We start from the raw sequence: 27,998 nt of genomic DNA, 5'->3' as shown, positions 1-27,998 counted from the left end.
CAAATAAAAACAATCCCCATTAATCTACACAAAATACCCCATAATGACAAAGCAAAACTGTTTTTTAGAAATGTTTGCTAATTTATAAAAAATTTAAAACAGAAATACTTATTTACATAAGTATTCAGAACCTTTGCTATGAACCCCAAAATTGAGCTCAGGTGCATCCTGTTTCCATTGATCATCCTTGATGTTTCTACAACTTGATTGGAGTCCACCTGTGGTAAATTCAATTGATTGGTCATGACTTGGAAAGGCACACACCTGTCTATATAAGGTCCCACAGTTGACAGTGCATGTCAGAGCAAAAACCAAGCCATGATGTCTAAGGAATTGTCCGTAGAGCTCTGAGACAGGATTGTGTTGAGGCACAGAACTGGGGAAGGGTACAAAAACATTTCTGCAGCATTGAAGGTCCCCATGAACACAGTGGCCTCCATCATTCTTAAATGAAAGAAGTTTGGAACCACAAAGACTCTTTCTAGATCTGGCTGCCCAGCCAAACTGAGCAATCAAGGGAGAAGGGCCTTGGTCAGGGAGGTGACCAAGAACCCGATGGTCACTCTGACAGAGCTCCAAAGTTCCTCTGTGGAGATGGGAGAACTTTTCAGAAGGACAACCATCTCTGCAGCACTCCACCTCCAGGCCTTTATGGTAGAGTGGCCAGGTAGAAGCCACTCCTCAGTAAAAGGGACATGACAGCCCGCTTGGAGTTTGCCAAAAGGCCCCTAATGGACTCTTAGATCATGAGAAACAAGATTCTCTGGTCTGAAGAAACCAAGATTGAACTCAGATGTGACGCCTGTATGCCAAGCGTCACATCTGGAGGAAACCTGGCACCATCCCTACGGTGACGCATGGTGGTGGCAGCATCAGGCTGTGGGGATGTTTTTCAGCGACAGGCACTGGGAGTCTCAGAATGTCCTTGAGTGGCCCAGCCAGAGCCCGGACTTAAACCCGATCAAACATCTCTGGAGAGACCTGAAAATAGCTCTGCAGCGCGCTCCCCATCCAATCTGACAGAGCTTGAGAGGATCTGCAGAGAAGAATGGGAGAAACTCCTCAAATACAGGTGTGCCAAGTTTGTAGCATCATACCCAAGAAGACTCTGGGCTGTAATCTCTGCCAAAGGTGCTTCAAGAATGTGCTGAGTAAAGGGTCTGAATACTTATGTAAATGCAATATTTCAGTTTAATAAATTTTAGAATAAGGCTGTAACGTAACAAAATGTGGAAAAAGTCAAGGGGTCTGAATACTTTCCAAATGCACTGTAGATCACTATATAGGCTGACTTGGTGACTAAGGAATAAAGCGGGGCGGCAGAACCGGAAATATCTGGTTTTTAGACTTCACCTTTTCTTTCCTTGTTCACTAAAAACCGGATGCTTCCGGTTTCTTCTGACTCAGCTGAGGTTGAATAATTTCTTAAAACAGCTGCAGTGCCTTTGAGGGTGGCATATTTTCAGTACTCCTGAAAGGGTGAAAACATTTTTAACCAAGGAACATTGACAGGACAAATTCTCTGGCCGCTCACACAAAACATATTTTTCAGGAAAACTTACAGTAGAATAAAATTATACATCATGTTTCAATGTTATCAGGGAATAACAACTTAGAAAGCAACAAAGTCCCAAAATGTTTATTTTTTTATGTTTACATTAATAGATTGTCCACAATATTGTTTACATTCCTTTGCACAGTAACTGGGCAAGAAGTATGCCATTTTGTGGTCAGAACCTGTCATTGCAAGTACATGTTCTGCAAGTCATCTTTGTCCACACATGGTGCACATTTGGAAAGGAAATGTATAGTGTATAAGGTTACAACTCTACAAAGACATTGATCGCTGACCTTATCCTTTTCATTATCACGTGTGTTAACATTTCTGAAGCACTGTGTATCATGTCGTTTTTCTTTTAGCATGGATTGATCATGTATAGAAGTTGTAGTCACTTTACATCAATAAGACATTGAACATGGGCATAGTAACTTCAAAAAAATGTCATCTTAATAATCTTGATGCATGTTCACTATCTTAAAAATGCTTGCAAGTCAACAAGAGAATCCAAGAGTGATTCTTCACTTCTTCCTGTGTCTTCCAATGGTTCTGCTATTTATTTCAGAGCACAATTCATGGCTGTGAACGTCAAGGGAATCCTTCACCGTCTGATTACTGGATAATCTATGAGTGAAAACTGTGGCGTTCACAGAAACGCTGAGACTTCTCCTCTTCAAATGGTTTATTTATTTGCCCGTGACCGTGATCCAGTGATCCAAACTGTTTCTGTTCTGCTGAAAGTTTTGGTCCAACGCTTCCCTTGGAACAGCAGCCGTATATTTTGACTGGAAACCATGTTGATCAGAGGAAGCAAATTAATCAATTTAGATAGATCCAAAAACCTGAGTAACGTTCGTACATGAAAGGCACTGAGTCATCGTCTAATGATTCGACAGTCTGTCTGGCCAATGTCTGGACACACTTAGTTAAAGTTTAAAGCAAATGTTTGAGATTTGCTTTAAACCAGGGAGCTCAAAGCATAGCAAGGTGAAAATACATTATCCCCTTCTCCTCTGTTTTTCTTTCTTTCCTCCTTCACATTTGTCCGGTTTCCATGGCAACCGGTTGGAAGACTTGTCGGGGGTGGGTTTGGATTGAGAGTTTTGTTTTGGGATGCCCACAATATCATCTGGTGTGCTTTGTGAAACTCCTTCAAATGTCTAACGATGACCAACAGGTTAGGATATGCTGTTCGAGGTGAATACATGGAGAGGCCTAATTGTATCAATAATATATTTACAATTCTACCACCAGTCCCTACTTTATAGGCCCTGTAAATAGTCCTACTTTACAGGAATAAACAACACAATGTGAAAACTGTACAAGGGAGTGAATATAGCTTCATACTGTATATCCAAAGTACTACAACAAAAACAGAATATTGGAATATAAATATCCTACAGTTTACTATAGGAAAAATGCTGACTGGGAGTTGCCTCATCTCATCCATCATGTCTAGTCTGACCTTTAACCTACTGGGCAATACAGTACAGTGTAGTTACAACTCAGAGTCTCTCCCCACTGGGCCATACAGTACAGTGTAGTTACAACCCAGTGTCTCTCTCTCCCAACTGGGCAATACAGTACAGTGTAGTTACAATCCGGTGTCTCTCTCTCCCCACTGGGCCATACAGTACAGTGTAGTTACAACTCAGTGTCTCTCTCTCCCAACTGGGCCATACAGTACAGTGTAGTTACAATCCAGTGTCTCTCTCTCCCCACTGGGCCATACAGTACAATGTAGGTACAACCCAGTGTCTCTCACTGGGCTATACAGTACAGTCGTGGCCAAAAATGACACAAATATTAATTTTCACAAAGTTTGCTGCTTCAGTGTCTTTAGATATTTTTGTCAGATGTTACTACGGAATACTGAAGTATAATTACAAGCATTTCATAAGTGTCAAAGGCTTTTATTGACAATTACATGAAGTTGATGCAAAGAGTCAATATTTGCAGTGTTGACCCTTCTTTTTCATGACCTCTGCGATCTGCCCTGGCATGCTGTCAATTAACTTCTGAGCCACATCTTGACTGATGGCAGCCCATTCTTGCATAATCAATGCTTGGAGTTTGTCAGAATTTGTGGGGTTTTGTTTGTCCACCCGCCTCTTGAGGATTGACCACAAGTTCTCAATGGGATTAAGGTCTGGGGAGTTTCCTGGCCATGGACCTAAAATATCGATGTTTTGTTCCCCGAGCCACTTAGTTATCACTTTTGCCTTATGGCAAGGTGCTCCATCATGCTGGAAAAGGCATTGTTTGTCACCAAACTGTTCCTGGATGGTTGGGAGAAGTTGCTCTCAGAGGATGTGTTGGTACCATTCTTTATTCATGGCTGTGTTCTTAGGCAAAATTGTGAGTGAGCCCACTCCCTTGGCTGAGAACCAATCCTACACATGAATGGTCTCAGGATGCTTTACTGTTGGCATGACACAGGACTGATGGTAGCGCTCACCTCATCTTCTCCGGACAAGCTTTTTTTCCCGGCTGCCCCAAACAATCGGAAAGGGGATTCATCAGAGAAAATGACTTTACCCCAGTCCTCAGCAGTCCAATCCCTGTACCTTTTGCAGAAAGCAGTCTGCCCCTGATGTTTTTCCTGGAGAGAAGTGGCTTCTTTGCTGCCCTTCTTGACACCAGGCCATCCTCCAAAAGTCTTCGCCTCACTGTGCGTGCAGATGCACTCACACCTGCCTGCTGCCATTCCTGAGCAAGCTCTGTATTGGTGGTGCCCCGATCCCGCAGCTGAATTAAGTTTAGGAGACGGTCCTGGCGCTTGCTGGACTTTCTTGGGCACCCTGAAGCCTTCTTCACAACAATTGAACCGCTCTCCTTGAAGTTCTTGATGATCCGATAAATGGTTGATTTAGGTGCAATTTTACTAGCAGCAATATCCTTGCCTGTGAAGACCTGAACTGCAGTGCAAATGTTTTTGGGGGATTCAGTTAATTTGCATGGCAAAAAAGGGACTTTGCAATTAACCTGATAACTCTTCATAACATTCTGGAGTATATGCAAATTGCCATCATACAAACTGAGGCAGCAGACTTTGTGAAAATTAATATTTGTGTAATTCTCAAAACTTTTGGCCACGACTGTACAGTGTAGTTACAACCGTGTCTCTCTCTCCCCACTGGGCCATACAGTACGGTATGCAGTGAACGGTCTACTCTTCCAGCGGGAGGTTTTTGGACGAGGATGAAGAGGGCCCAGGGCGAGTTCCTCGTGGGGTTGCTGTTTGCAAGGCCAGACAGGTGTCTCCAGCACTTCACTGCACCCCCTCCACCCCCCTGTGCACACACACACACACACACACAGTCCTGAAATGGACACCTTGTGTCTGACGTGCTTGAGGGGGCCGGCTGACCCAGCCACTACCCAGTCTGAGAGTTAAAACATGTCATTACTAATCATTACAATCTGTAGGCTACTCAGCAATGACATCCAGACACAGTCAGCGACGTCATTATTACAAATACCAGCCGAGCTGGAGACCTCATGAGTCATGAAAATCCTGTTTAACAGATCTAATAAGTTTAAGATTGATGTTAGTTCATGTAACACATTCTCAGCAGAAATTCAGGCGTTCCATGGAATCTACCGCAGGAACAGCAAAAACGAAATACCAAGCATGTTTGATAGTTCATCAGGACGTTCACAGCCCTCAAACGGTTTCCACTAGATAACCCAGCCACACAGTCAGATTCCACAGCTACAGAATTGGCTACAGAATTGCTTTTTGGTCTTCATTTAAGGTTAGAGTTAGGCATAAGGTTAGCAGTGTGGTTAAGGTTAGGGTTAAGGTTGGTGTTAGGTTAAAAATGTGATTTTAGAGTGGCTGGGTTATGACTTTGTGTCTTGTGTTCACTAGTGAAAACCCTCACACATCCACTGAAATTAAGTAAGCTTTCGCTAGAGTATTGATTATAAAATAATGACTCTAGGGTGGGATTTTAAATAAACAACATGTTGGAGAAGAATCCTGAAAGCAGCCTCCGTGGTATGGTTGGTTCTGGGACTGTCCCATGGACAGTACAGTACATGAGGTATGGTTGGTTCTGGGGCTGCCTCCATGGACAGTACAGTACATGAGGTATGGTTGGTTCTGGGACTGATACATTGACAGTACAGTACATGAGGTATGGTTGGTTCTGGGACTGCCCCCATGGACAGTACAGTACTTGAGGTAGGGTTGGGTCTGGGACTGTCCCATGGACAGCACAGTACATAAGGTATGGTTAGTTCTGGGACTGTCCCATGGACAGCACAGTACATAAGGTATGGTTGGTTCTGGGACTGTCCCATGGACAGTACAGTACATGAGGTATGGTTGGTTCTGGGACTGTCCCATGGACAGTACAATACATGAGGTATGGTTGGTTCTGGGGCTGTCCCATGGACAGTACAGTACATAAGGCATGGTTGGTTCTGGGACTGCCTCCATGGACAGTACAGTACATAAGGTATGGTTGGTTCTGGGGCTGCTCCCATGGACAGTACAGTACATGAGGTATGGTTGGTTCTGGGACTGCCTCCATGGACAGTACAGTACATGAGGTATGGTTGGTTCTGGGGCTGCTCCCATGGACAGTACAGTACATGAGGTATGGTTGGTTCTGGGACTGCCTCCATGGACAGTACAGTACATGAGGTATGGTTGGTTCTGGGACTGTCCCATGGACAGTACAGTACATGAGGTATGGTTGGTTCTGGGCTGCCTCCATGGACAGTACAGTACATGAGGTATGGTTGGTTCTGGGACTGTCCCATGGAGAGTACAGTACATAAGGTATGGTTGGTTCTGGGGCTGCTCCCATGGACAGTACAGTACTTGAGGTATGGTTGGTTCTGGGACTGCCTCCATGGACAGTACAGTACATGAGGTATGGTTGGTTCTGGGACTGCTCCCATGGACAGTACAGTACATGAGGTATGGTTGGTTCTGGCGCTGCCTCCATGGACAGTACAGTACATAACATATGGTTGGTTCTGGGGATGCTCCCATTGACAGTACAGTACGAGGTATGGTTGGTTCTGGGACTATAGATCACAACATAACAACAAATCTTCAGATTGTACCCTAGGCAGGGCTTGTAAACAATGATATTACAGTGTAACGGAGCGGTTGAGTAATATTGGTAGCATGTCGTTTCAGATGGTTCCATAGTCTCTATCTATCAAGAGAAAGTTGGATTTTCACATACTTAACTGTTTTACGGAGATTGATAGGCATCAGACTGGGATAGGACTGATACCAGCCATCTGCCAGAGGAAATATATTTTACTTTCTCCTTTATAAACCAATCAAAGAGAGCACATTCAAATGATTAATCACTCCTTTGCACGCTCTCTTAATAGGCAGTTTGGGAAAGGATTTACCGTCAGTGTTCATGGGTAATTTGCGCTAAAAATCACACTGTTCATGTCTCTCGACAACATAAACCACAACTGTTCAGATCTATTTCAATGAAAGGTCAGGAAATATTTTGACATTTAACGACATTTAACATGTTTTCAAGTATATAAAAATGAATGTGAGTGTGATGCTGAGCAGAAACATTCTTTAATGCAGAGGAAGCTAAATAATAGAATTCCGTGGTTGATGTGTCAGATGAAGTTATAAGATCTTGTATTATTTCTATCCATGGTGAAACATTTGTATTCATCTCTTCACAACAATAGCGGCTTACGGATTCCACTTGCCAATTTGGCCGGAACGCTGTCATTTTCCAACATCGCCAACTGCTTTCCTAGTTCCTGTCTTTGAGAACTTAATGCATTTCGACCCTCATACCATCCCTCCTCGGCACAACCAACCCATACCAACACCACACAAGACAAATACATGCTATTACAGCCTGCGGTTTGTAGACCGCAACCCCAAGCCCTTTAGGCAGACGAGATAAAACAACAATTCATACATTTCGTGCCAGGTGATGTGGAAGCACAAGGCTAGGCCCTGCCAGAAGCAGCACTGAAGCAGACAGAGCAAACAATTCCAAGCATTCCTTGGAGAACCAGAGTAAAGTGACACAGGCATCCTCTACCACACAGCAGAGGTCACAGAGGCCTGGCCAGATGCAGCAGGCTGCAGAGATAGAGACGCCACTCAGAGAAGTGGACGCTTTGGTCCTTGGCAATAACCAAAGTCAGCCCTTCCAGACAGTGTACTACTGCTTTTCAAGCTTCTAAACTCATTACAATCATTTTTTATTTAAACATTTTATTTTGCCTTTCAACTAGGCAAGTCAGTAAAGAACAAATTCATATTTTACAATGACGGCCTACCCCGGCCAAACCCTCCCCTAACCCGGATAACGCTGGGCTAATTGTGCGCCACCCTATGGGACTCCCGATCACGACCGGTTGTGATAAATCCCAGGATCGAACCAGGGTCTGTAGTGACACCTCTAGTACTGAGATCCAGTGCCTTAGACCGCTGGCCCACTCGGGAGACCCTTTATGTCTAGCTATCCTTTTCATCTCATCACACATGCAATGTGGCTCATTTGTTCTTGGCCCAACATGATTGAAACCAATTGTTGTTGGTCAAAGATGAACTCCTTGAGCAGGAGACAGACTCAGCATACTACAGTACGCATTAATCCTAATGAAACACTTGAACATCAAACATCTCAGTTAAGAAGGAGCAAGATGAGAACGAGAGTGCAAGAGAAAGACATACATGAGAAAAGAGAGAAAGGAAGAGGAAAGAAAGAAAGGACAGACTTTGGAGCATATTGGTCTAACTGTTGTTCTTCCCAGTGTGTCTCCAGGAGGGCAGAGTTTCCCCAGCAGAGAGAAGAGCCCCAGTCCCTGTTTGCTGAGCATTGATGGATTGAGCCCTCACTGAGTCCTACACTAGAACCGTTTTTACTGGCATACGGTACAGGACGGCTTGTGGGGGTAGCGCAGGGCACTAATAATCCTGCCTGCCATGAGATTACACACGGACTGTGTTGACAAAGGGAGATTCCCCACCAGACGATATACAATGTGCTTTGTCCAGTTACCAGTTCCAGAGCTGCTGAACTGAGTGTGTCAGAGAGGAAGTACGTTACTGACAATATAAACCAGTATTATATTATTTAACAAACGTATATGCACTGTCTATACGCTAACTATAAAACCTTTACAAACCATTTAAAATCAATAAAATAAAGGTTGAGAACTCCACAGCTTTAAGACATCAGATGACCATTAAACAGAAATATGATTCTGATACTGTCCAGACATGGCTCTAGTAGATTGTTGTCCTGTAATTGAGGTTGGACCAGTTAAAGGATAAATCCAATCCAAAAATACATTTTGGTATTGTTTTCCTTAGTCCACTGTTGATACAATCCCAAAATGTTTTGCATGTCAGCAGTCAAGTGTTCAAGATATTGGACTTTCAAGAAGCAAATTGTCACTTGCCACATCATCATGATGGTGCAAAATGCCTTATATGATGATGTGGCAAGTGACACTTTGCTTCTTGAAAGTCCAATATCTTGAAAACTTGACTGCTGACATGCAAAACATTGAGTGGGTTTTCCTTTAAAGGAGTTGTCTCCCTTCTCTGTCCTGTAATGGTTGCTTCATGTGTTAGTTGGTGAATGTTAGATCTTAGCTGGTGACTGTTAGATCTTTGTTTCCACTGGTCTAGCCAGAGTAAATGGAGCCATGGAGTTCATTGTCTAGTTAACACAGCCACAAAGTCATAATCATGGCTAAACCAGCCCATTTTCTACAATTTCTCTTCACATTTTTTTAAAAACCTAACCCTAACCACACCACTAACCTTGTCTAACCCTAACTTAAAACCAAAAGGCAAATGTTTGTTTTTAGAATTTTTTTAATAGCCAATTTTGACTTTGTGTCTGTGTTAACTAGTGACAACCATGGAGTTCAGTCTCCCTCCATTCTATTCCACTCACCTTTTATTCAGAAGTGAGACTCACATTACCATTCTGATGATCCCCCTTTCTATGATCTGACGCCATTTACAAAGCCACAAATATGCAGACCAAGTGTATCATCGACATTATCGTCTGGAATCGACCGGATAAAAAGTGGGACTTCAACAACTGCCTGGCCTTTATTTCAGATGCGAGGCCAAGTGCAATAAACATGAATATGCATGAATATGCCTTTTGAATATGCAGATGATGAATGACTCTAAATATTAAAGAATGTACATGGTCAATTGGACTTATTTTTGGAAAATAGCACACTGGACAGTGCTATCCTCGATGCCGATGGTGTTATATTTTTATAAACTGGGTGGTTCGAGCCCTGAATGCTGATTGGCTGACAGCCGTGGTATATCAGACCGTAGACCACGGGGTATGACAAAACATTTATTTTTACTGCTCTAATTACATTGGGTAACCAGTTTATAATAGCAATAAGGCACTTCAGGAGTTTTTGATTTATGGCCAATATACCACGGCTAAGGGCTGTATCCAGGCACTCGGCGTTGCGTCATGCTGGGGTATATTGGCCATATAGCACATCGCTTCTGGCCTTATTGCTTAAATATATTATGGTGAGGTCAGAGCAGTGAGCTAGCTGGTGAGTGTGCTCCCAGAGGTCAAAAGAGTATGAACCTCCAGTGAATGAACTTCCAACGAACCAAAGACAGATTTACAAGCTTGTAGGAATGGGCGTCAGGATACGGCCTGGCAGGACAAGGGTCACAGTGACAAAACAAGACAAAACCTTTATGGATTTGATGGTGTTTTCAGATATATTGATTCAGTGTCTGCCTTTGACAGGGGCTGTGTTTTGCGTGTGTAGAGGCATATCTCTATAAAGGGAGACATGTTAAGGCCCCATGGGCCAGAGGAGACCTTTATATATCTGTAAATCAGTCACACAACCTTTAACATGGCAAAAAGGGATGGGAGAATCCATGACCTGCCTTGTCCATAAATAAACCCCAGCGCTTTGTTGAGACAAAGATGCTCAGCAGCAACAGACAGCCTTCTCAAACTGCTGGTGGTCAACATCCATTAATCAATCCAGCCATCAGTCCAACCAGGAGAGAGCCATCAGTCCATCCAGGAGAGCCATCAGTCCATCCAGGAGAGAGCCATCAGTCCATCCAGGAGGGAGCCATCAGTCCATCCAGGAGGGAGCCATCAGTCCATCCAGGAGAGAGCCATCAGTCCATCCAGGAGAGAGCCATCAGTCCATCCAGGAGAGAGCCATCAGTCCATCCAGGAGAGAGCCATCAGTCCATCCAGGAGGGAGCCATCAGTCCATCCAGGAGGGAGCCATCAGTCCATCCAGGAGGGAGCCATCAGTCCATCCAGGAGAGAGCCATCAGTCCATCCAGGAGAGAGCCATCAGTCCATCCAGGAGAGAGCCATCAGTCCATCCAGGAGAGAGCCATCAGTCCATCCAGGAGAGAGCCATCAGTCCATCCAGGACTTCACTGGAACCCAAGTTCTTAAGATGTTGGCCATGGGATCAAATGATTGTCAGATTGCCACTGCATCAATCAGCTAGATTTGGACACCTGCCAGTAGCAGTAGCACAAAGGGCATGCTGGGCAGTCAGTCTCCACCAGGTGTGCCCAGTCAGTCTACACCAGGTGTGCCCAGTCAGTCTACACCAGGTGTGCCCAGTCAGTCTACACCAGGTGTGCCCAACCTTCTTTGACATCAGATCTACTTTTTCCATTTGCCAGCCTGATGAGATCTACCAGTCTTTAAATCTAAACCAACCAACACTGAGTATGGACCTGTTGCTATGAGACCCATTTGATACGCAAATATGTGGACCAATAACATGTATTCCACAAATAAGTGAAACAAATTTCATTTCCGACCTTAGTGTGACTTTTGGCATTGGGTGGAGGCAAGTAGTTTGTCATAGTCAGGGCTGTAGCAGCTTGTTTCAGGTCTCATGCAGGCCACAAGGTGGTCATCAGTCATAGTAGATCTGTACTTGGACTGTATTATCTTCATGTGAGAAATTGCAGACTCACAGAGGTAGGTTGATCCAAAAAGGACTGATATGTTGAGAGCACATCTTCTTATGTTGGGATACTTCTCCTCTAGCAGTAGCCCCCAGAACTCTTCCTTCATCTCAGTGGTTGCCCTGGATTTCAGCTGAATGTCATTTTGATGGGTGAGAATTTCGGTTTCTGCTATAGTTGTGTCCAACTGAACAAGTAACCCCATTTTGGAGGTAATGACTTCCACATTTGTCTGTACCAAACGGAAAGCACATATAAGTGGCAATAGGCTCAAGTGATGCAAAGTCAGTGAAACGACTGCAAAACTCAGATAAGATGCTCTGGACTCTAAAGCTGTGCTGTATCCTTGCCCTGATGTTCAAGTTCTGAATGCACGTGTTGAAAGAAGTGCAGGTCCTTACGTTGCAGCTTTCTTGTGAGCAGTTGTGGTTTGCATTTAAGTGTTCACAGAGCTGATTATGCCTTTTCCTTGCAGCTCTACATTCAATTCATTAAGCATGTAAGTTAGGTCAGTGAGAAAAGATAAATCCAGGAGCCACTGTATGTCCTCTGGCTGTGCATACTCTGCATGTTTGGAGACCTTGAGAAACTCCTTGATTTCAGTCAACAACTCACTGAATCAACCTAAAAATGTACCTCGGCTCAGCCACCGCACATCCGTGTGCAGCAGCAGGTCTGTGTGCCCCGCTTCAGTCTCTTCTAAGTGAGCGTGAAAAAGCCTCCGCTGTAGGCTTCTTGCACGAATAGAACACACAATCTTAATCGCAGCATTTTTCACCTCTTTCATGTTTAACATCTTCCTGCACAAAGCTAGCTGACGAATTACATAGTGATAACTAAGAAAGACGGTGAAAGAATCACCTCGTTTGCACAATGCAACAAACCCACTAATGCGGCCTTCCATAGTGGGTGCCCCATAAGTAGTAATGTAGACAAGCTTACAAAAGGGCAGTTGGAATTTGTTAGCAAACTCCCTAAAAGCTTGAAAAATACCTTCACCCCTTGGATGTCCTTTCATGTTGTCAAATACCATTCTGATGAAAAGGTATAACTGTGCCACATCTACCATATCTGTGGACTGGTCAAACTGGAGTGAATAACACTCGCAGATGTCAATATCCTTCTTCAGTTGATGCTCAAGATTCTCTGCTATTCCCTCACATCTTCTTGTCACTGTATTTCTGGACAACTGAATGTCATTGATGTCAGCCATAATTTCAGTCTTATTCTTAAAATCCCCAAACAGTGAGTCTGCAGCCTCAATAAATGCTTCCTTGATCATCTTCCCGTCTTTGAACAACTTTTTATGCTTAGCAAAAACGCGACTCACACGATAAGATGCTATGGTTGCCGCTTCCCTTTGGTCACAGGCCTTGTGAAAATTGACTGCAGCGCTGCCAGTTGATTTTTTAGTTAGTGTACCTTCCTTCTTCGTAATTCAGTCTTTGCTGGAAAATCTCTTTCCTGGGTTTTGTGTGGTTTTAAAATGTCGTTCTGTGTTACCTTTCTTTGGGATAGCGATGCTATTATGGCAGATGAGGCACACATTTTTTGAGTTTGACATGATGAAAAAATAATCCTCCTTTCCTTGTGGAAATTATACATTTTCTGTATCCTTCCCTCCACTCATTATTGCTGCTGTCAACTACACAACTTAAGAACTAATTGGCTACTAAGTTAGCTAGACCTCGACTTGGAGATGGCGGGCGACATCTGACCGCGCTAACTAGGCATACGTCAATAAGTGGGCAGGGACTGGTCATATTTGATGTAAATCACGTGACTTCTCAGACATTGCTGTGAATGGAGGACTGTTGAACGTTAAAACAGAAAGAGATTATAGGCGTTGATTTGTGTGGCTGAATTTAAGTACATGTATAATCATCTCACGATCGACTGGCAAGCACTCCATGATCGACTGGTTGGGCACCCCTGGTCTACACGTTAGCTAACGCGAGGTAGCATAGCATCCAACAGAAATGCAGTAATCACTATTGCATGTGATAAGCTGTTGGGACAGCGCAGTCAGTGTAGCCTTGCCCTTGTCTCTCCTTTCCATAGCCTCTAGCTAACGGGTCAGCCAAAAGGACACTTTGATCACCGTAAATCTCCTGCCTCCAGAGTAACACTTCAGCATGAGTTGATAGATGGGAGGAACTCTGGGGTGTGTACACTGGCACTGCACTTGGAGGGAATATTTATCTAATATGCTTCTGACATATTTGTGGAGTTGAGAGGCGTATGCACTGTGAGGTGCTCACGGCTTTGGTATTCTAAAACAAACCTCTACAACGCCAGAGCCCAAACCTGATGCTGTGGGCTGGAGGCCGCAGGGTGGTGAGGGGGGGTCGCTGTGTGTGTGAGAGAGAAAGAGTGAGGGGGGGGGGGTAACTGTTGAAAGGGGACTCAGGGCTATACATACCTGAAACCCAAAGCTTGTCTGAACATACCCCTCACTCTACTTTCATTTCTAATGATGAAAGTAAAATGGCCTTATGTGAGTTTATTTTCACTCTAATAGAATGTACAATGTATACATAACGGGGGGGTGGAGGTATTATTGGCAGTGAATGTCATCCCTTAAACCCCCCAGCCTCCATCCAGCCCATGTCAGAAACCAAGCTGGCATGCAGACAGTGTGTAAATGTTTAGTCTGGTGTGTTTTATTTCCACGCGCCTCTTCAGCATCACAGCCAACACTTAGCGGAGCCGCTGCCATGCTTGTTTTGCTACCGCCTCCACACAGAGTAGCAAAACAAATGACATCAGAGCTTTGCTGTGTGCTCTCTGATGCACACAGATGTAGGACAAGCCAGTGTTCTCTCCTCAAACACATTGGATTGGATGATCAAAAGAGGAGAAAGGGCATGCTGAGAACGTACATTAAGAACAGGAACAGTGTCCATCTCCATTGGCTGTAACGGTGCCACAGAAACCAATGACACACTGCTGCTCTTTCATCCAACTAGTTATATAAACAACTGCTAGCTGGAAGACTAACTACTCATTCTAATAGCGCTGCAATCGCTCAATCAGTGGATTGAAGCGTTTATCAAACTCTCAACATGAGGATGTCTGTGTTATCCAAAAGAGCTGTGGAGAGGAGGGTGTATTTGGAGGGTATTTGGAGCAGGGAGGGGAGGTAGATATTCTGGGCATATTTTTTTATAACTTGATTGATCATGTGAATGATTCATGTAATCTGATTGAACAGTCCTTTATTCTTAATGATAATGTGAATTACATTAATGCATATATCACATTCAGCTGAAAATTGAAACAATATTGAGCATTTCCTGCAAATCATTCAACATTCTATAATCAAAATTCAAATGATCCTATAATTGAAAGACACCAAATTGATGCCATGTAAAAAAGAAAAACGTCAGATGTTTACTTCTTGGTGGGTCCATAGGCCTACTTGCACCAGTACAAAGACAAGTAAAGAGGTCTTAATATCTCAGCCTAACGCGAGTGAACATTTATTATAGCAATATATAGGATGTTCAATTTGGCCACCATCCTTGATAAATCAATCTAGTATATAAACTATAGTCATTATTACTGTTTAATGCTGTGGAACAACAAAAGGGAGAATTGTCTAGAGCGAAACACTGATGGTTTGGGATTTTATCGGTGTTGGCCGGGGACTTGAGTGGCTGGTTTCACACACTGGTCCCACAGAGCGGTTGGATGTGTTCACAGTGCACCCGCTCCTGCTGCCCAGTTAGACTTGGCACGACTACTGTTACATGTGCCACTGATTCACATACTGTTAGCCGGGCTCATTCTGTGTAATATACTATTATAGGGTTTTACTTGGCAGTAAGGGACTGTCCAAACTAAACAGAACAACACTACTAGAGACGACAGATGACTTTGGCAGAGTGCTAAGCGATGGAAATTAGATAACTGAGTCTGTGTGTGTCTTCCATTCCGTCTCATTCTGGGTTGTCCCGACTAACCTCCATGATAGACCCAAGGTTTACAGATGTCAGACATGTCCCACACCACCTCCTTGTGGTAGAACCAGCCATTACAGAGTCCACATGAAGTCTAGAGGATGACGGGCAGACAAAATAGATTTTATAAAAACAGATATCAATATGGATGCGGTTTGTTTCTAGACCTATGTTAATATTTCTCTTTTAGTATCGATATAATTTCACTGAAAATACATCCAAAAAGAGACGCAGAATGAAGTACTACACAGTTGGAGGCAGAGGTGTTACCTGTTTTCCTGTGGCAGACAATAGGTAAAGTGTTCATTTAAAAGTGTTTAAACAGAGAAGGTTTCCACCGACCGCAGAGAGAAAGACATGAGCAATTTGGGGATAATTCTCTGCCCACAGCTTCTTGGCCTGGGATCTCCCCTGTCTGCTTGGACTTGGTCTATAAACACGATCTGGTTCTTTAACTTGACGTATTTGAGGTGAAGCACTCATACCCAGAAAGCTTCTGAACAATGGCTGGCCCTGCATTAGCAAATATTGGTCAAAATATTCCAAAGTACTTCAAAAAATAAAAACACCATATGAAACATTTCAGGGAAGTATTAAACTGTTTTGAACAGCAGCATCCATTTCACAGAATCTGCATTTCACTCCAGATTAGCGTCTCCTTGTACCAAAGGGTTTGAATATGTGGAATCAGGCACGGACTACCTCAGGTTAATGAAATGTGCAGCAGCGGAACCTAGCTGAACAGCCCAAAACAAGCTAGTGAGCGTCTGGAGATAGAGTTTCTGATCCAAACAAACTACAGTACATATACCCCTGCATATTCAGACCATGGACTCATGCGCTTGCTGTCCTGCAGTTTCACAATCATCTTTTATAACCTTCACTCTTTTTACAGAGCAACCATCTGGTCAGAGAGGCCTGGTCCCATTGTCCTTCATCTTGGCCTGGACAGAGAACAGGGGAGTGGGTTCATGGAGGTAGATCCACCACTCCCTTCCAAAAGGCCAGAGGGTTGAGTTAGCTCAGCTCAGGGCTCACAGACCGAGGGTAATAGATCACTTACCCTGGCCTCTACAAAGGCTCGTTGAGACAGACGACTCCAGGACAAGCCGACTGGGCAGCGCAGCTGTCTAGTAAAGATGTCATATGAAACACTGGGGGTCTGGAGCCAGAGGAGGAAAGTTAAACAGGCAGAGAGACGCTGATTGAACCCTGCAGAGTCAGATTGCACGTTGCATCATCACACCCCCCCCCCCGAACAATGCCACACCATACTGACGCTGTGCAACAGTATGTCAAATGACTATGCTAATTAGCATTACAGTGTAAGGGGGAGGAATGGATATGGCTGGGACAGTAACGAGCAAGTTTGCCTGACTGCCTGTATCAGCCTACTATGTTTATACACAGCAGTCCTTCAACAGAAAATCTGTCCTGATTGACAGATGTGACCACCGGTTGCAAACAACCATCCATCATTACCATGATGTCATCTGCGACAGATTCAATTTTGAAATGAACAAAAAGGTACTGTAGCAGAAATATAAATTCCTTGATGTACGCTAGCAGCAGGGACTCGTTTACGTCACTCGCCAGGACAACAACCAAACAGTAAAGATATAAGCCTGGTTCCTGTCAAAGCTGCATCCTGTCCCTCTCGACTTTGATCTGCTGGCACAGAGCACAAAGACAGAGGGTGGCATGTTGGTTCTTGTCTTGACTAGGGACGGCAGAGGACAGGCCTGCTGGATGATGAATAGGGCATCTGTGTTCACCCCGTCAAGCACTTCTGAAGAGGGAACTACAAGTCAATCCAACCAGAGCAAACTGTACAGCCAGCACTACTTTAAATACAAGGCCACATACTGGTAATCGGTCTCCTTTCACACGGAAAGCAGTAGAGCCAAACAGAAAGGACTAGGTGATCTAGAAATACACCACATCAGTCCGTGGAGGGGCCTGACCCACTTCAACAGATACTGTATGTACCGAGGGAACCTAGGGATGCATTCAATCAAATCTGCACAACAGGAAAATTCTGCATGGGAAAATGCTGCATGCATGCTTACACAAAAATATAATTTGAATTCTATTTAATCTCAGTGAGTAAATAACTCACTGCACAGTTTACTGAAAATGCATGTCAATGTGGAACAGCACAGTTAGCATTACATCCCAGACCTCGAGATCAAGACAGGAGAGCAGAGGAGTGAGAAAGACGGTAAACTTTCACGCCGGATAAAGAATAAGAAAATTGTTCTTTCAGATGACTGGAATACTGCAGTGTGGCATGAAACTGTCAGGGCAAGTCTGGGAAACGTCAACAGCATTTCAACAATTTCTAAATCTACATGTCTAAAGAAAATGTGCAAATTCTCTGCTCCAACTGAAATAAAGTGGACAGAAATTTGGGACGGGTTCCTCCACTCTTCTAAAAGACACAGAAGGCTTGATTGTGATATGTTAACAATATGGCAGCCATCTCGTTCCTCGTCTCAGCTCCCTTGTCTGGTAGCCAAGAATAACTGGGAGTTCTGGGTAATTCTGCTGTTCACCACCCATTTCCTACTGTTCCCTCTCCACTGGGCCGAGCTGCTGTACACCAGATGAGTGAGAGCATCTGTGTGTTCTCATGCTTCTGAAGAGGAGTGACGTCAAAATGTGTATAAGATGCCCCTTAGCTACAGGGTCACTGAGGATAATCTGAACACTGGTCTCGCCAATAGGCCAAGGTTATGACTCAGTGTTATGATCATATGCAGCAGGACATCAGTTTCCTTCATATTAAAACTCGTCCAGGGCTTGACTGGACTGTCGCCAACTTGGCACACAGAAAGACATGCATCAGCAGAAATATCCCTGGCCTTCACTGTAGACATTCTAGAGTTCACAACTATACATACCAATTACACTAACAGATCCTGCATTATGTCAGATTCCAAAGTGTCCACAAGAGGGCTCTATTATTCTAGATCTGAAAACACTGGTCTCAGAGAAATCAATTTCTAGAAGATTCTATTCCAGTAATAACAGTATTTGTCTATTCAGCAATATATCTGATCAAAGGTACAAGAGGATCAATCTGTACACAGAGCCAAACAAATTTAGAATAGATGAAAAGGAGAATACAATTTCACTCAACATCTTGATTTTTTTGTTGCTGGAATCCTTAGTTGCTACATCCATTTTTGGACTTCTAAATGAATGATATACTGAATACCCATTACACCTTGAAGAATATAACTTACTAATGACCCTAGTTCTGTCATACCCCATCAGAACCCCAAATATGAGCTTGTTTTACTCAAAGTATTGGTAAAAAAACAACAACACTACAGCTTCAAAACATGGTTCAAACTATAATGTTGTTATCATGGATGGTCACTGCTTGCATCCATAGCTCAGTCTATGAATTTGAGTGGTGATATTTCTCCAGCCCCTTCCCTCAGTTTCTCACCAAAACGCAGCCGGGGTGGCTGCTTTGTTGTTGTTTCAATAACTGGTGGTTAAATGCACGCCACAGTGATAAGCTTCATGCAAATTTTCATGCAAAAATATTGAGGTTAGGCCATCATTTGAATGATGCGGGTGACATGAACAGTGATTGGCTGCCTTTATCCATATCTCATCATACACCGAGTATAGCAAACATTAAGAGCAATTTGCTAATATTGAGTTGCACCCCCTTTTGCCCTCAGAACAGCCTCAATTCGTCAGGGCATGGACTCTACACGGTGTTGAAAGCATTCCACAGGGATGCTGGCCCATGTTGACTCCAATGCTTCCCACAGTTGTGTCAAGTTGGCTGGTGGACCATTCTTGATACACATGGGAAACTGTTGAGCATGGAAAACCCAGCAGCGTTGCAGTTCTTGACACAAACCGGTGCGCCTGGCACCTACTACCATACCCTGTTCAGTTGTCTTGTCCATTCCCCTCTGAATGGCCCATATACACAATTCATGTCTCAAGGCTTAAAAATCCTTCTTTAACCGGTCTCCTCCCCTTCGTCTACACTGATTGAAGTGGATTTAACAAGTGACATCAATAAGAGATCATAGATTCACCTGGTCAGTCTGTCATGGGAAGAGCTTCTTAATGTTTTGTACACTCAGTGTATAACCTACCCTGTACACTTTATCAGCACACTGTAGTCTATAGCGAATGGGCCAAAAACCAGGTTGGGCAAGTAGGCTATTTCTAAAATGCTATGGAAACACATTAAAACTTCTATTTTATTCTGTACATGAAAACATAAGCGCAAAAGTGTTATGTGCACTGTCATACAACATTTTATCCGCTAAAAAGTCAGTTTGATGAAAGCACGTCTGGTGGGAAAAATGCATATATTGTTTCTGTGCGGAATTTTGACTATCTGCATTAAAATCTGTTGCCAACTGGATGGAAACCTAACCACAGTACCAAACAAGCAGTGGAAAACAACTCCTTAACACTCAAAAGTTCCAGGAAAAGAGAAAAATTCTCAAAGTGAAATGCTTGCTTTGACAGGGCGAGTTTTCCTCAAAACAGGCTTATTCTCAACGCAGCTCTTCTTGGTAGCTATTCTCGTAGATCGTCTGAGAATACTGGCCATATGGGACTCTCCAACTATGGTAGGTGTATTTTCAGCTTTAATTCGGACATGAGAAACCTGTTGGGTAATTGTTTCTCCACCATTCCTTTTTGTCCTGGGTGCCTTGGGAGCTTTTGCTTGGCTTGGGGCGACTTGCAATGCCTCCTGGGGACCCGTGTCTTCCTCTTTTTCTGTGTCTTTCAAAGTGTCCATCTTGCCTTGAATGGTTAGCAAAGACTCCTGTGAAGTTACAAGGAACTGGCTCATGGAATCTCTTGAGGAAGTACAAATATTTTTCACTGCGACTGAAAATTCCCAACACCCCAGACACCACAAGGTCAGACACAGAGCTTATTACATTACATACAGACTTACCTCTGCCCCAGCCAGTTGGGATTTGAGCTCTGATAGTTCCTTCATCAGATGTTTGATTTTTGCCTTAGAGATGAAGCAGTGCTCATCAGTTATACATGTCCAGAAAGAACTGGCCCATGACCGTACAGTACTGCTGGTGATTCATCGTATAACTAAAAACTACATGGTGACAAGTGTTGAACAAATAGCACCTTTTTCGTGAGGATGGCTCTGTTTCGATTCTCAATCTCCTGTTGTCTTTGCTCCCCTCTCTCTCTGAAATTATAAACAATAATATTAATATAAAGCCAGAACTCCTGTTTCTGTAAACATCAACAAACTGCACACTGGCCAGGTCTTCCATGGGTCATATTCATTAAGGCACACTGTAGCAAAAACGTTTTGCATCAGAACAAAAATGAATGCTTCTTATTGTAAGTCCCTGCTTGTTTTCCTGTCCCTTTTCCAGTAAATGTTCTTCCATTTGGTGCCTAATAAATATGATCCTGGCCACTGCAGTAACATGAAGTGAAATAGCTAGCTACCTGAGCTCCAGGGCTCTGGCCACTCTGTCCTCTAGCTCAGTGATCTCAGCTTGTTCCTCCTCTACAGCTTGCTGGACATCAGCAGTCTTTATCTGGGCCAGGAGGGACTTGGAGTCCAGGGCCTCTACCTCCGTTGAGCTCAGCTTCCTCGAGAGGAACACTTGCCCCATTTGAACAGTCTGCTCACAGGACAGGACCTGAAACGTAATGTCCAACAGAACAATTTTCAGAGAATGCATCGACATATCCACAAACACTACGAATATGAGTATGTGAAAATTATGAATATATAAACATTTGTATAGATAAATGATAAGATATAACACAGTAAAGTTAAGAGGCAGTATTAACTCAAGGTCATAACTTCAGAGGTTGGCAACATGACATTCAGCATAGGACAGTATCTAGTAATGGTGTAAACTTTTAAAGGAGAAAATCCTTAACTGAAGAACCTTCAGTGTAGTCATCACAAAACTACCACTATCAGATCCCCATCATCATCATCATCAAGGGAAAAATACAAATGTAAGAAATACCTAACGCAACAATGCTGTAACGTTATTAGCAGGAGATATGCATCTTTCAAATGATTAGTCACGGATATAAAAGCGCTCTGCACATCCTATTTAACAGTTGGAGAAATGTCAGAGTGAGACAGAGAAGCGACAGTAGCAAAGTCCTGAAAACATGGAGGAGAGGGACACAGCAGAGAACCTAAAACGGCATTAACTACCATTGTTGCTGAGTGGGTGGGAGACAGCAGTAAGATGAGCGGCGTCTATTAGCTAGGCAGGACTGAGGTAGACTGAACTGCATTGCCCCCTAGTGGTCATACCATTTATATACACATACATACACAAATACACACAGGGTCATACGAAGGACCATATCTGAGTTTTCTTAGCGTATAAACATAACGGCAGTTTAAAAGTTAAGAACAATTGTACATTTGTCACATCCCTAGTAGCTACATTACTGTACAATAACAAGTGACCTCACCTCGTCAAGGTCAGTTTGGATCTTCTCTCTGGAGGCCAAGGACAGATTCCTGGCCAGCATCTGGTTCCTCTGCTGCCTCAGTAACTCATCCAGCTCTCTCTGCATAGGAAACACAATGACAGCCTTGAACATAACATCATTCAACTGTATCAAGTAGGCTCTAATGGGGAGTACTCACTAGGCGCAAATGGAACCAAACCTACCTGAATTTGTCTAATAGAAACACTCGTTTTCACTGCAAAACATTTTTAGTTGCAAACTGAACCAAACGCAAACGGAACAAAACCTACCAGAATTTTTCGTGGCAAAACATTTTGCTGCAAAAAAGTTTTGCTGTGTGTGTGAATAATGAACACACCCCAGGTGATTGAGGGAATATTGACGATATCTTTAAATGTGTGATCAAAGCAGCACAAAATGGCTGCGTAATTTCAATTTGAGGTACCATGAGCATCAGTCATTAAAATAATCAAGTGGGTGTTTTCAACATCAGATATGAATTTTCACCTGTAAGGCGTTGATCTGCCTCTCCTGCCTGGCTCTCTTCAGGAATACAAGGTCTGCCGGGGTAACCTCATAGCCCTGCATGTCTCTTATCAATGAGTAGGGGTCCTCTTCCAGCACACTGCCTGAACAGACTGAACATGTACATTGATAACATTTGGTGGATTGTGCTAATATATTTTTCATTACAAGCTTCTGCACCATCATAAACCAAAGCATTTAACATTCAGATTTATAGACATACAGTAGGGTCATGTGACATAGGAATACATTAAAATAGATAAGAATTGGAACTTTAATGAAATGTGTTTTCAGAGGACGCGTACCCACTCAGATCTGTCATGTTAAAATATATATATATATATATAAGTTTACATACACCTTAGCCAAATACATTTAAACTCAGTTTTTCACAATTCCTGACATTTAATCCTAGTAAAAATTCCCTGTCTTAGGTCAGTTAGGATCACCACTTTATTTTAAGAATGTGAAATGTCAGAATAATAGTAGAGAATGACTAATTTCAGCGGTTATTTATTTCACCACATTCCCACTGGGTAAGAAGTTTAAATAAACTCAATTAGTATTTGGTAGCATTGCCTTTAAAATTGTTTAACTTGGATCAAACGTTTTCAGTAGCCTTCCACAAGCTTCCCAAAATAAGTTGGGAGAATTTTGGCACATTCCTCCTGACAGAGCTGGTCAGGTTTGAGTCAGGTTTGTAGGCCTCCTTGCTCACACACACTTTTTCAGTTCTGCCCACAAATTTTCTATAGGATTGAGGTCAGGGCTTTGTGATGGCCACTCCAATACCTTGACTTTGTTGTCCTTAAGCCATTTTGCACAACTTTGGAAGTATGCTTGGGATCATTGACCATTTGGAAGACCCAATTGCGACCAAGCTTTAACTTCCTGACTGAGGTCTTGAGATGTTTCTTCAATATATCCACATCATTTTCATTCCTCATGATGCCATCTATTTTCTGAAGTGCACCAGTCCCTCCTGCATGCAAAGCACCCCCACAACATGATGCTGCCACCCCCATGCTTCATGGTTCGGATGGTGTTCCTCGGCTTGCAAGGCGCCCGCTTTTTCCTCCAAACACAGCGATGGTGGTTATGGCCAAACAGTACTATTTTTGTTTCATCAGACCAGAGGACATTTCTCCAAAAAGTATGATCTTTGTCCCCATATGCAGTTGTAAACCATAGTCTGGCTTTTTTTATGGCGGTTTTGGAGCAGTGGCATCTTCCTTGCTGAGCGGCATTTCATGTTAAGTCGATATAGAACACGTTTCACTGTGGACATACTTTTGTACCCGTTTCCTCCAGCATCTTCACAAGGTCCTTTGCTGTTGTTCTGGGATTGATTTGCACTTTTCGCACCAAAGTAGTTCATCTCTAGGAGACAGAACGCGTATCCTTCCTGAGCGGTATGAGGGCTGCATGGTCCCATGGTGTTTATACTTGCGTACTATTGTTTGTACAGATGAACGTGGTACCTTCAGGCATTTGGAAATTGCTCCCAAGGAAGAACCAGACTTGTGGAGGTCTATACTTATTTTCTGAGGTCTTGGCTGATATCTTTTGATTTTCCCATGATGTCAAGCAAAGAGGCACTGAGTTTGAAGGTAGGCCTTGAAATACATCCACAGGTACAACTCCGTTTAACTCAAATGATGTCTATTAGCCTACCAGAAGCTTCTAAAGCCATGACATTTTCTGGAATTTTCCAAGCTCTTTAAAGGCACAGTCAATTTAGTGTATGTAAACTTCTGACCCACTGGAATTGTGATAGATTATTTTACTTATAATTCACTGTCTGTAAACAATTGTTTGAAAAATTGTGTCATGCACAAAGTAGATGTCCGAACCAACTTGCCAGAACTATAGTGTGTTAACAAGAAATGTGTTGAGCGGTTGAAAAACGAGTTTTAATGACGCCAACATAAGTGTATGTAAACTTCCGACTTCAACTGTATATATAGTTGTCGTTTCTCTGAAATACTACTTGCCACCTAGCAATTTTATGAAGTTGATTTTGGCTAGCCCAGATTGAGAACCTATCTCCCAACCTCATAACTAGCTACCAAGAAGCCATTTCAGGCTACTAATCAAGTTACAGTAGCTAGCTTGTCTAACCATCTTAGCATTTCACGATAGTCTAAACACGTTGTATTCGGCACATGTGACAACTACAGAAATATTTGGCATGCCTGCTGGCAAGGTTGGAAGACTTTAGGAAAGCAAGCAAATACTAAATGAACTGAGTAAGACTCACATTCCTTTCATTATTTTACCCAGATATTAGCAAAAAAAGAACAGACAGCTCAAGAGGTATGGTTACATATGCAGAAAAAGATACATTTTTGCACATAGAATTAAGCATAATGATTATGACTCTAAATTGCAGGAAAAAGCCATTTCAGGCTAAATTCTCCCACTTGCAGATGGGGCCAAGCCCCCCTCCAGACCACCCTCCCATCCTCACGTACTTTGTGGCCCCTCAGATTTTGGGGGTGGACGACATCCGTGTGCGTTTATGTTTGTCACCTCAGATATATCAAATCACATATTGGTGCAAATATACAGCTAAAGGATTGTGAACAATATGGGAAACACCCACGTGTGCTTGAAGTGATGCGAGACCGTCGGCACGTTTCCGTTTCTGCAGGCTCAATTGTGTTAAGGTCCATGGTCATATTTAGCGCAGGAGACAAGGGTTCTTGCCCAGGGGTGGTTTCAATCTGGATGGAAAGACAAAATTGTAACAGATAGAAATTAATTAGTTGGCTAGGCCCACCCTCCACAATAATTGGCTCAAGTTGGCCTACAAACTACAATGCCTTCATAAAGTATTCACACCCCTTGATTTTACAGTTTGTTGTGATGAAAAGTTGGATTAAAATGTATTTAATTGATGTTTTTTGTCAACCAGACACAATATACTCTAATGTCAAAGTGGAAGAAAAATTCGAACATTTGCAAAAAATGCACAACAAATAAGACACTAATATATATCTTTATTAGATAAGTATTAAAACGCAGAGTCAATACGTTAGAATCAACTTCTGCATCAATTACATCTGTGAGTCTTTCTGGATGAGCGTTCCACTCCTGGATTGTGCTACATTTGCCCATTACTCTTTTCAAAATTCTTCAAGCTCTGTGAAATGGGTTGTTGATCATTGCTAGACAACTATTTTCAGGTCTTGCCATAGATATTCAAGCAGATTTAAGTCAAAACTAACTCTGCCACTCAGGAAGATTCACTCTTCTTGGTAAGCTCTTTTTTATCCGGAAAAACTCCACAGTCCTTAACGATTACAAGCATACCCATGACATGATGTAGCCACCACTATGCTTGAAAAAAAATGGAGAGTGGTACTCAGTAATGTGTTGTATTGGATTTGCCCCACCCTGAAGAAGGCACAGTGATGCCAAAAGTTTTTTTTTTAACCTACAAATTACTGGGAGGTTATACAACGAAGTGTGCGACTCTTTTTTACAGCTTCGTTTATTCTCCGTTAGTCAGCACCTTTACACTAAATAATTTTTTCTGGGTGTGCACCTGCTCATGTTTTTTATTGGATTTGTACCAAACATAACACTTTGTATTCAGGACAAAGTTAAATTGCTTTGCCACATTTTTTGCAGTATTACATTAGGCACTTGTTGCAAACAGGATGTATGTTTTGCAATATTTGCATTCTGTGCAGGCTTCCTTCTTTTCACTTTGGTTACTATTCTGGAGTAACTACAACGTTGTTGATCCATCCTCAGTTCTATCACAGCCATTCAACTCAAACTGTTTTAAAGTACACTTTGAGCTCATGGTGAAATCCTTGAGCAGTTTCCTTCCTCTCCGGCAACTGAGTTAGGAAGGACGCCTGTACCTTTGTAGTGACTGGGTGTATTGACGCCCCGTCCAAAGTGTAATTAATAACTTCACCATGCTCAAAAGGGATATTCAATGTCTACTTTTTACATTTTTAACCCATTTACCAATAGGTGCCCTTCTTTGTGAGGAATTGTAAAACCGCTGGTCTTTTCGGTAGAATCTCTGTTTGAAATGCACTTCTCGACTGAGGGACATTACTGATACAGTTATTGTATGTGTGGGGTACAGAGATTAGGTAGTCATTGAAAAATCATGTTAAACACTATTATTGCACAGAGTCCATGCAACTTAAGCACATTTTTACTTATCTAGGCTTGCCATAAAGCAGTTGAATACTTGACTCAATGCATCAGCTTTTAATTAATTTGTGAACATTTCTAAAAACATAATGATTCCACTTTGACAGTATGGGGTATTGTGTGTACGCCAGGGACAAAATTTCAGCTGTAACTACAAAACGTAGGAAAAGTCTAGGGGTGAATACTTTCTGAAGGCACTGTAAAAACCCCAGTGCGCCTAGGCAGAAGTGTGGTGAACGAGATTCGGCCTACCGTTTGTGTTTCAAAGCTCAAAGGCCAAGTTATTTTCAACTCTGACGTTGGCGGCGTCCTCTGAAGTTGTCGTCCCAATGGAATATGATTTGAAGTGTCTTGAATGAGTCTACTGATCGCCGGTGAAACATTTGACTTGTGAGTAACTTTTTTCCCTTTGGTTGCATTTCTGTTTCTCCTCTTTGCAACGGAATTCTTTGAGCGATCCATTTTTCTTGTTGTGTTGAAACCTAAAGTAGCCAAATTGCAACATATGTTGACTAAACCATTCAGAAAAAGAGAAGAGGAATTATGTGACAATCGAATCAAAATCACCTGTTGGCGCGCACCTGTAATGCTCGCGAGGCCGTGGCTAAGAGCCAATTTATGCTTGATCCGAAAATGTGGTCTGAGACGCAATAGCGGGGCGGAGGCTAAATTAAGCTCTGTACCGCATCGCTGTCCGCCTCTTAAATGTTGTAACAATGTGGGGGGCTCCGTATAGCTCTGCATTGACATGATTGGTTAACGGTAGGTGAGGGCGGGAGGTCTGATCTGACAATACTGAGATATTAAATTATGTTGCAGGATTAAAAAAATAATATATATATATATATATATATAGCCTACTGTACATAACAAAAACATTCCTACAGTAGATGATATCTCAGACAGAGATACAGTAGGTGTGTGATAGTCCGTTTTCACCCTCAAAGGTCAGAGGGAGGCCATAGGGGAGGTCAGAAAGCGGTGAGAGGAGACTAACAGGCCATTGGATGCTTTCACTTGACAAACATTTCACCATCATTTCACTATCAGAATCAGAAGGTACTTATTCACCAGTATATTAAATGAGTACATTTTACTCATACCCAGCAATAGACAAATATACAGACAGAATACAGACAGAGGAATTTACACAGTCAACATACATCATGTATAATATAAATACAGTAAACATAAAACATAATGGATGGTAAATTGCATTGCTTGAAATTCTACCTTCCAGCGAGGCTAAATCCTCCCTAAACAGCTGACTGTAAATGCCAAGGCTCTTGGCACCTCTAAAAATGGTCTGGAGCAGGGAGACATCCAGAGAGGA

At 42.7% G+C, this 27,998-nt stretch overlaps 1 protein-coding gene across 4 annotated transcripts in view; it reads right to left on the bottom strand.

The window, feature by feature from the left end:
• Positions 1-27,356, bottom strand: part of LOC106575654 (early endosome antigen 1) — a 31,399-nt gene extending 4,043 nt beyond the window's left edge. Inside the window, exons 1-9 of one of the 4 annotated variants that reach the window (XM_014152274.2) lie at positions 27,247-27,356; positions 26,918-27,147; positions 25,092-25,212; positions 22,469-22,599; positions 21,962-22,060; positions 20,963-21,159; positions 20,630-20,693; positions 20,439-20,501; positions 14,730-20,303 (exon numbers count right to left, since the gene is read on the bottom strand). In XM_014152274.2, the coding sequence (XP_014007749.1) occupies positions 19,974-20,303; positions 20,439-20,501; positions 20,630-20,693; positions 20,963-21,159; positions 21,962-22,060; positions 22,469-22,599; positions 25,092-25,212; positions 26,918-27,127 (1,215 nt within the window). In that variant the 5' untranslated portion in view covers positions 27,128-27,147; positions 27,247-27,356 and the 3' untranslated portion in view covers positions 14,730-19,973. Of the gene's footprint in view, positions 1-14,729; positions 20,304-20,438; positions 20,502-20,629; positions 20,694-20,962; positions 21,160-21,961; positions 22,061-22,468; positions 22,600-25,091; positions 25,213-26,917 lie in introns of those variants that run through there. The other 3 variants (XM_014152272.2, XM_014152275.2, XM_045699179.1) reach the window with 3 other exon arrangements.
• Between the last annotated feature and the right edge of the window lie 642 nt (positions 27,357-27,998).

The sequence above is a fragment of the Salmo salar genome, chromosome ssa17 (assembly GCF_905237065.1).
Source record: "Salmo salar chromosome ssa17, Ssal_v3.1, whole genome shotgun sequence".
In the NCBI taxonomy this organism is placed as follows: domain Eukaryota; kingdom Metazoa; phylum Chordata; class Actinopteri; order Salmoniformes; family Salmonidae; genus Salmo; species Salmo salar.
Note: the sequence above shows the minus strand (reverse complement) of the source record. Positions and strands in the feature narration are given on the sequence as shown.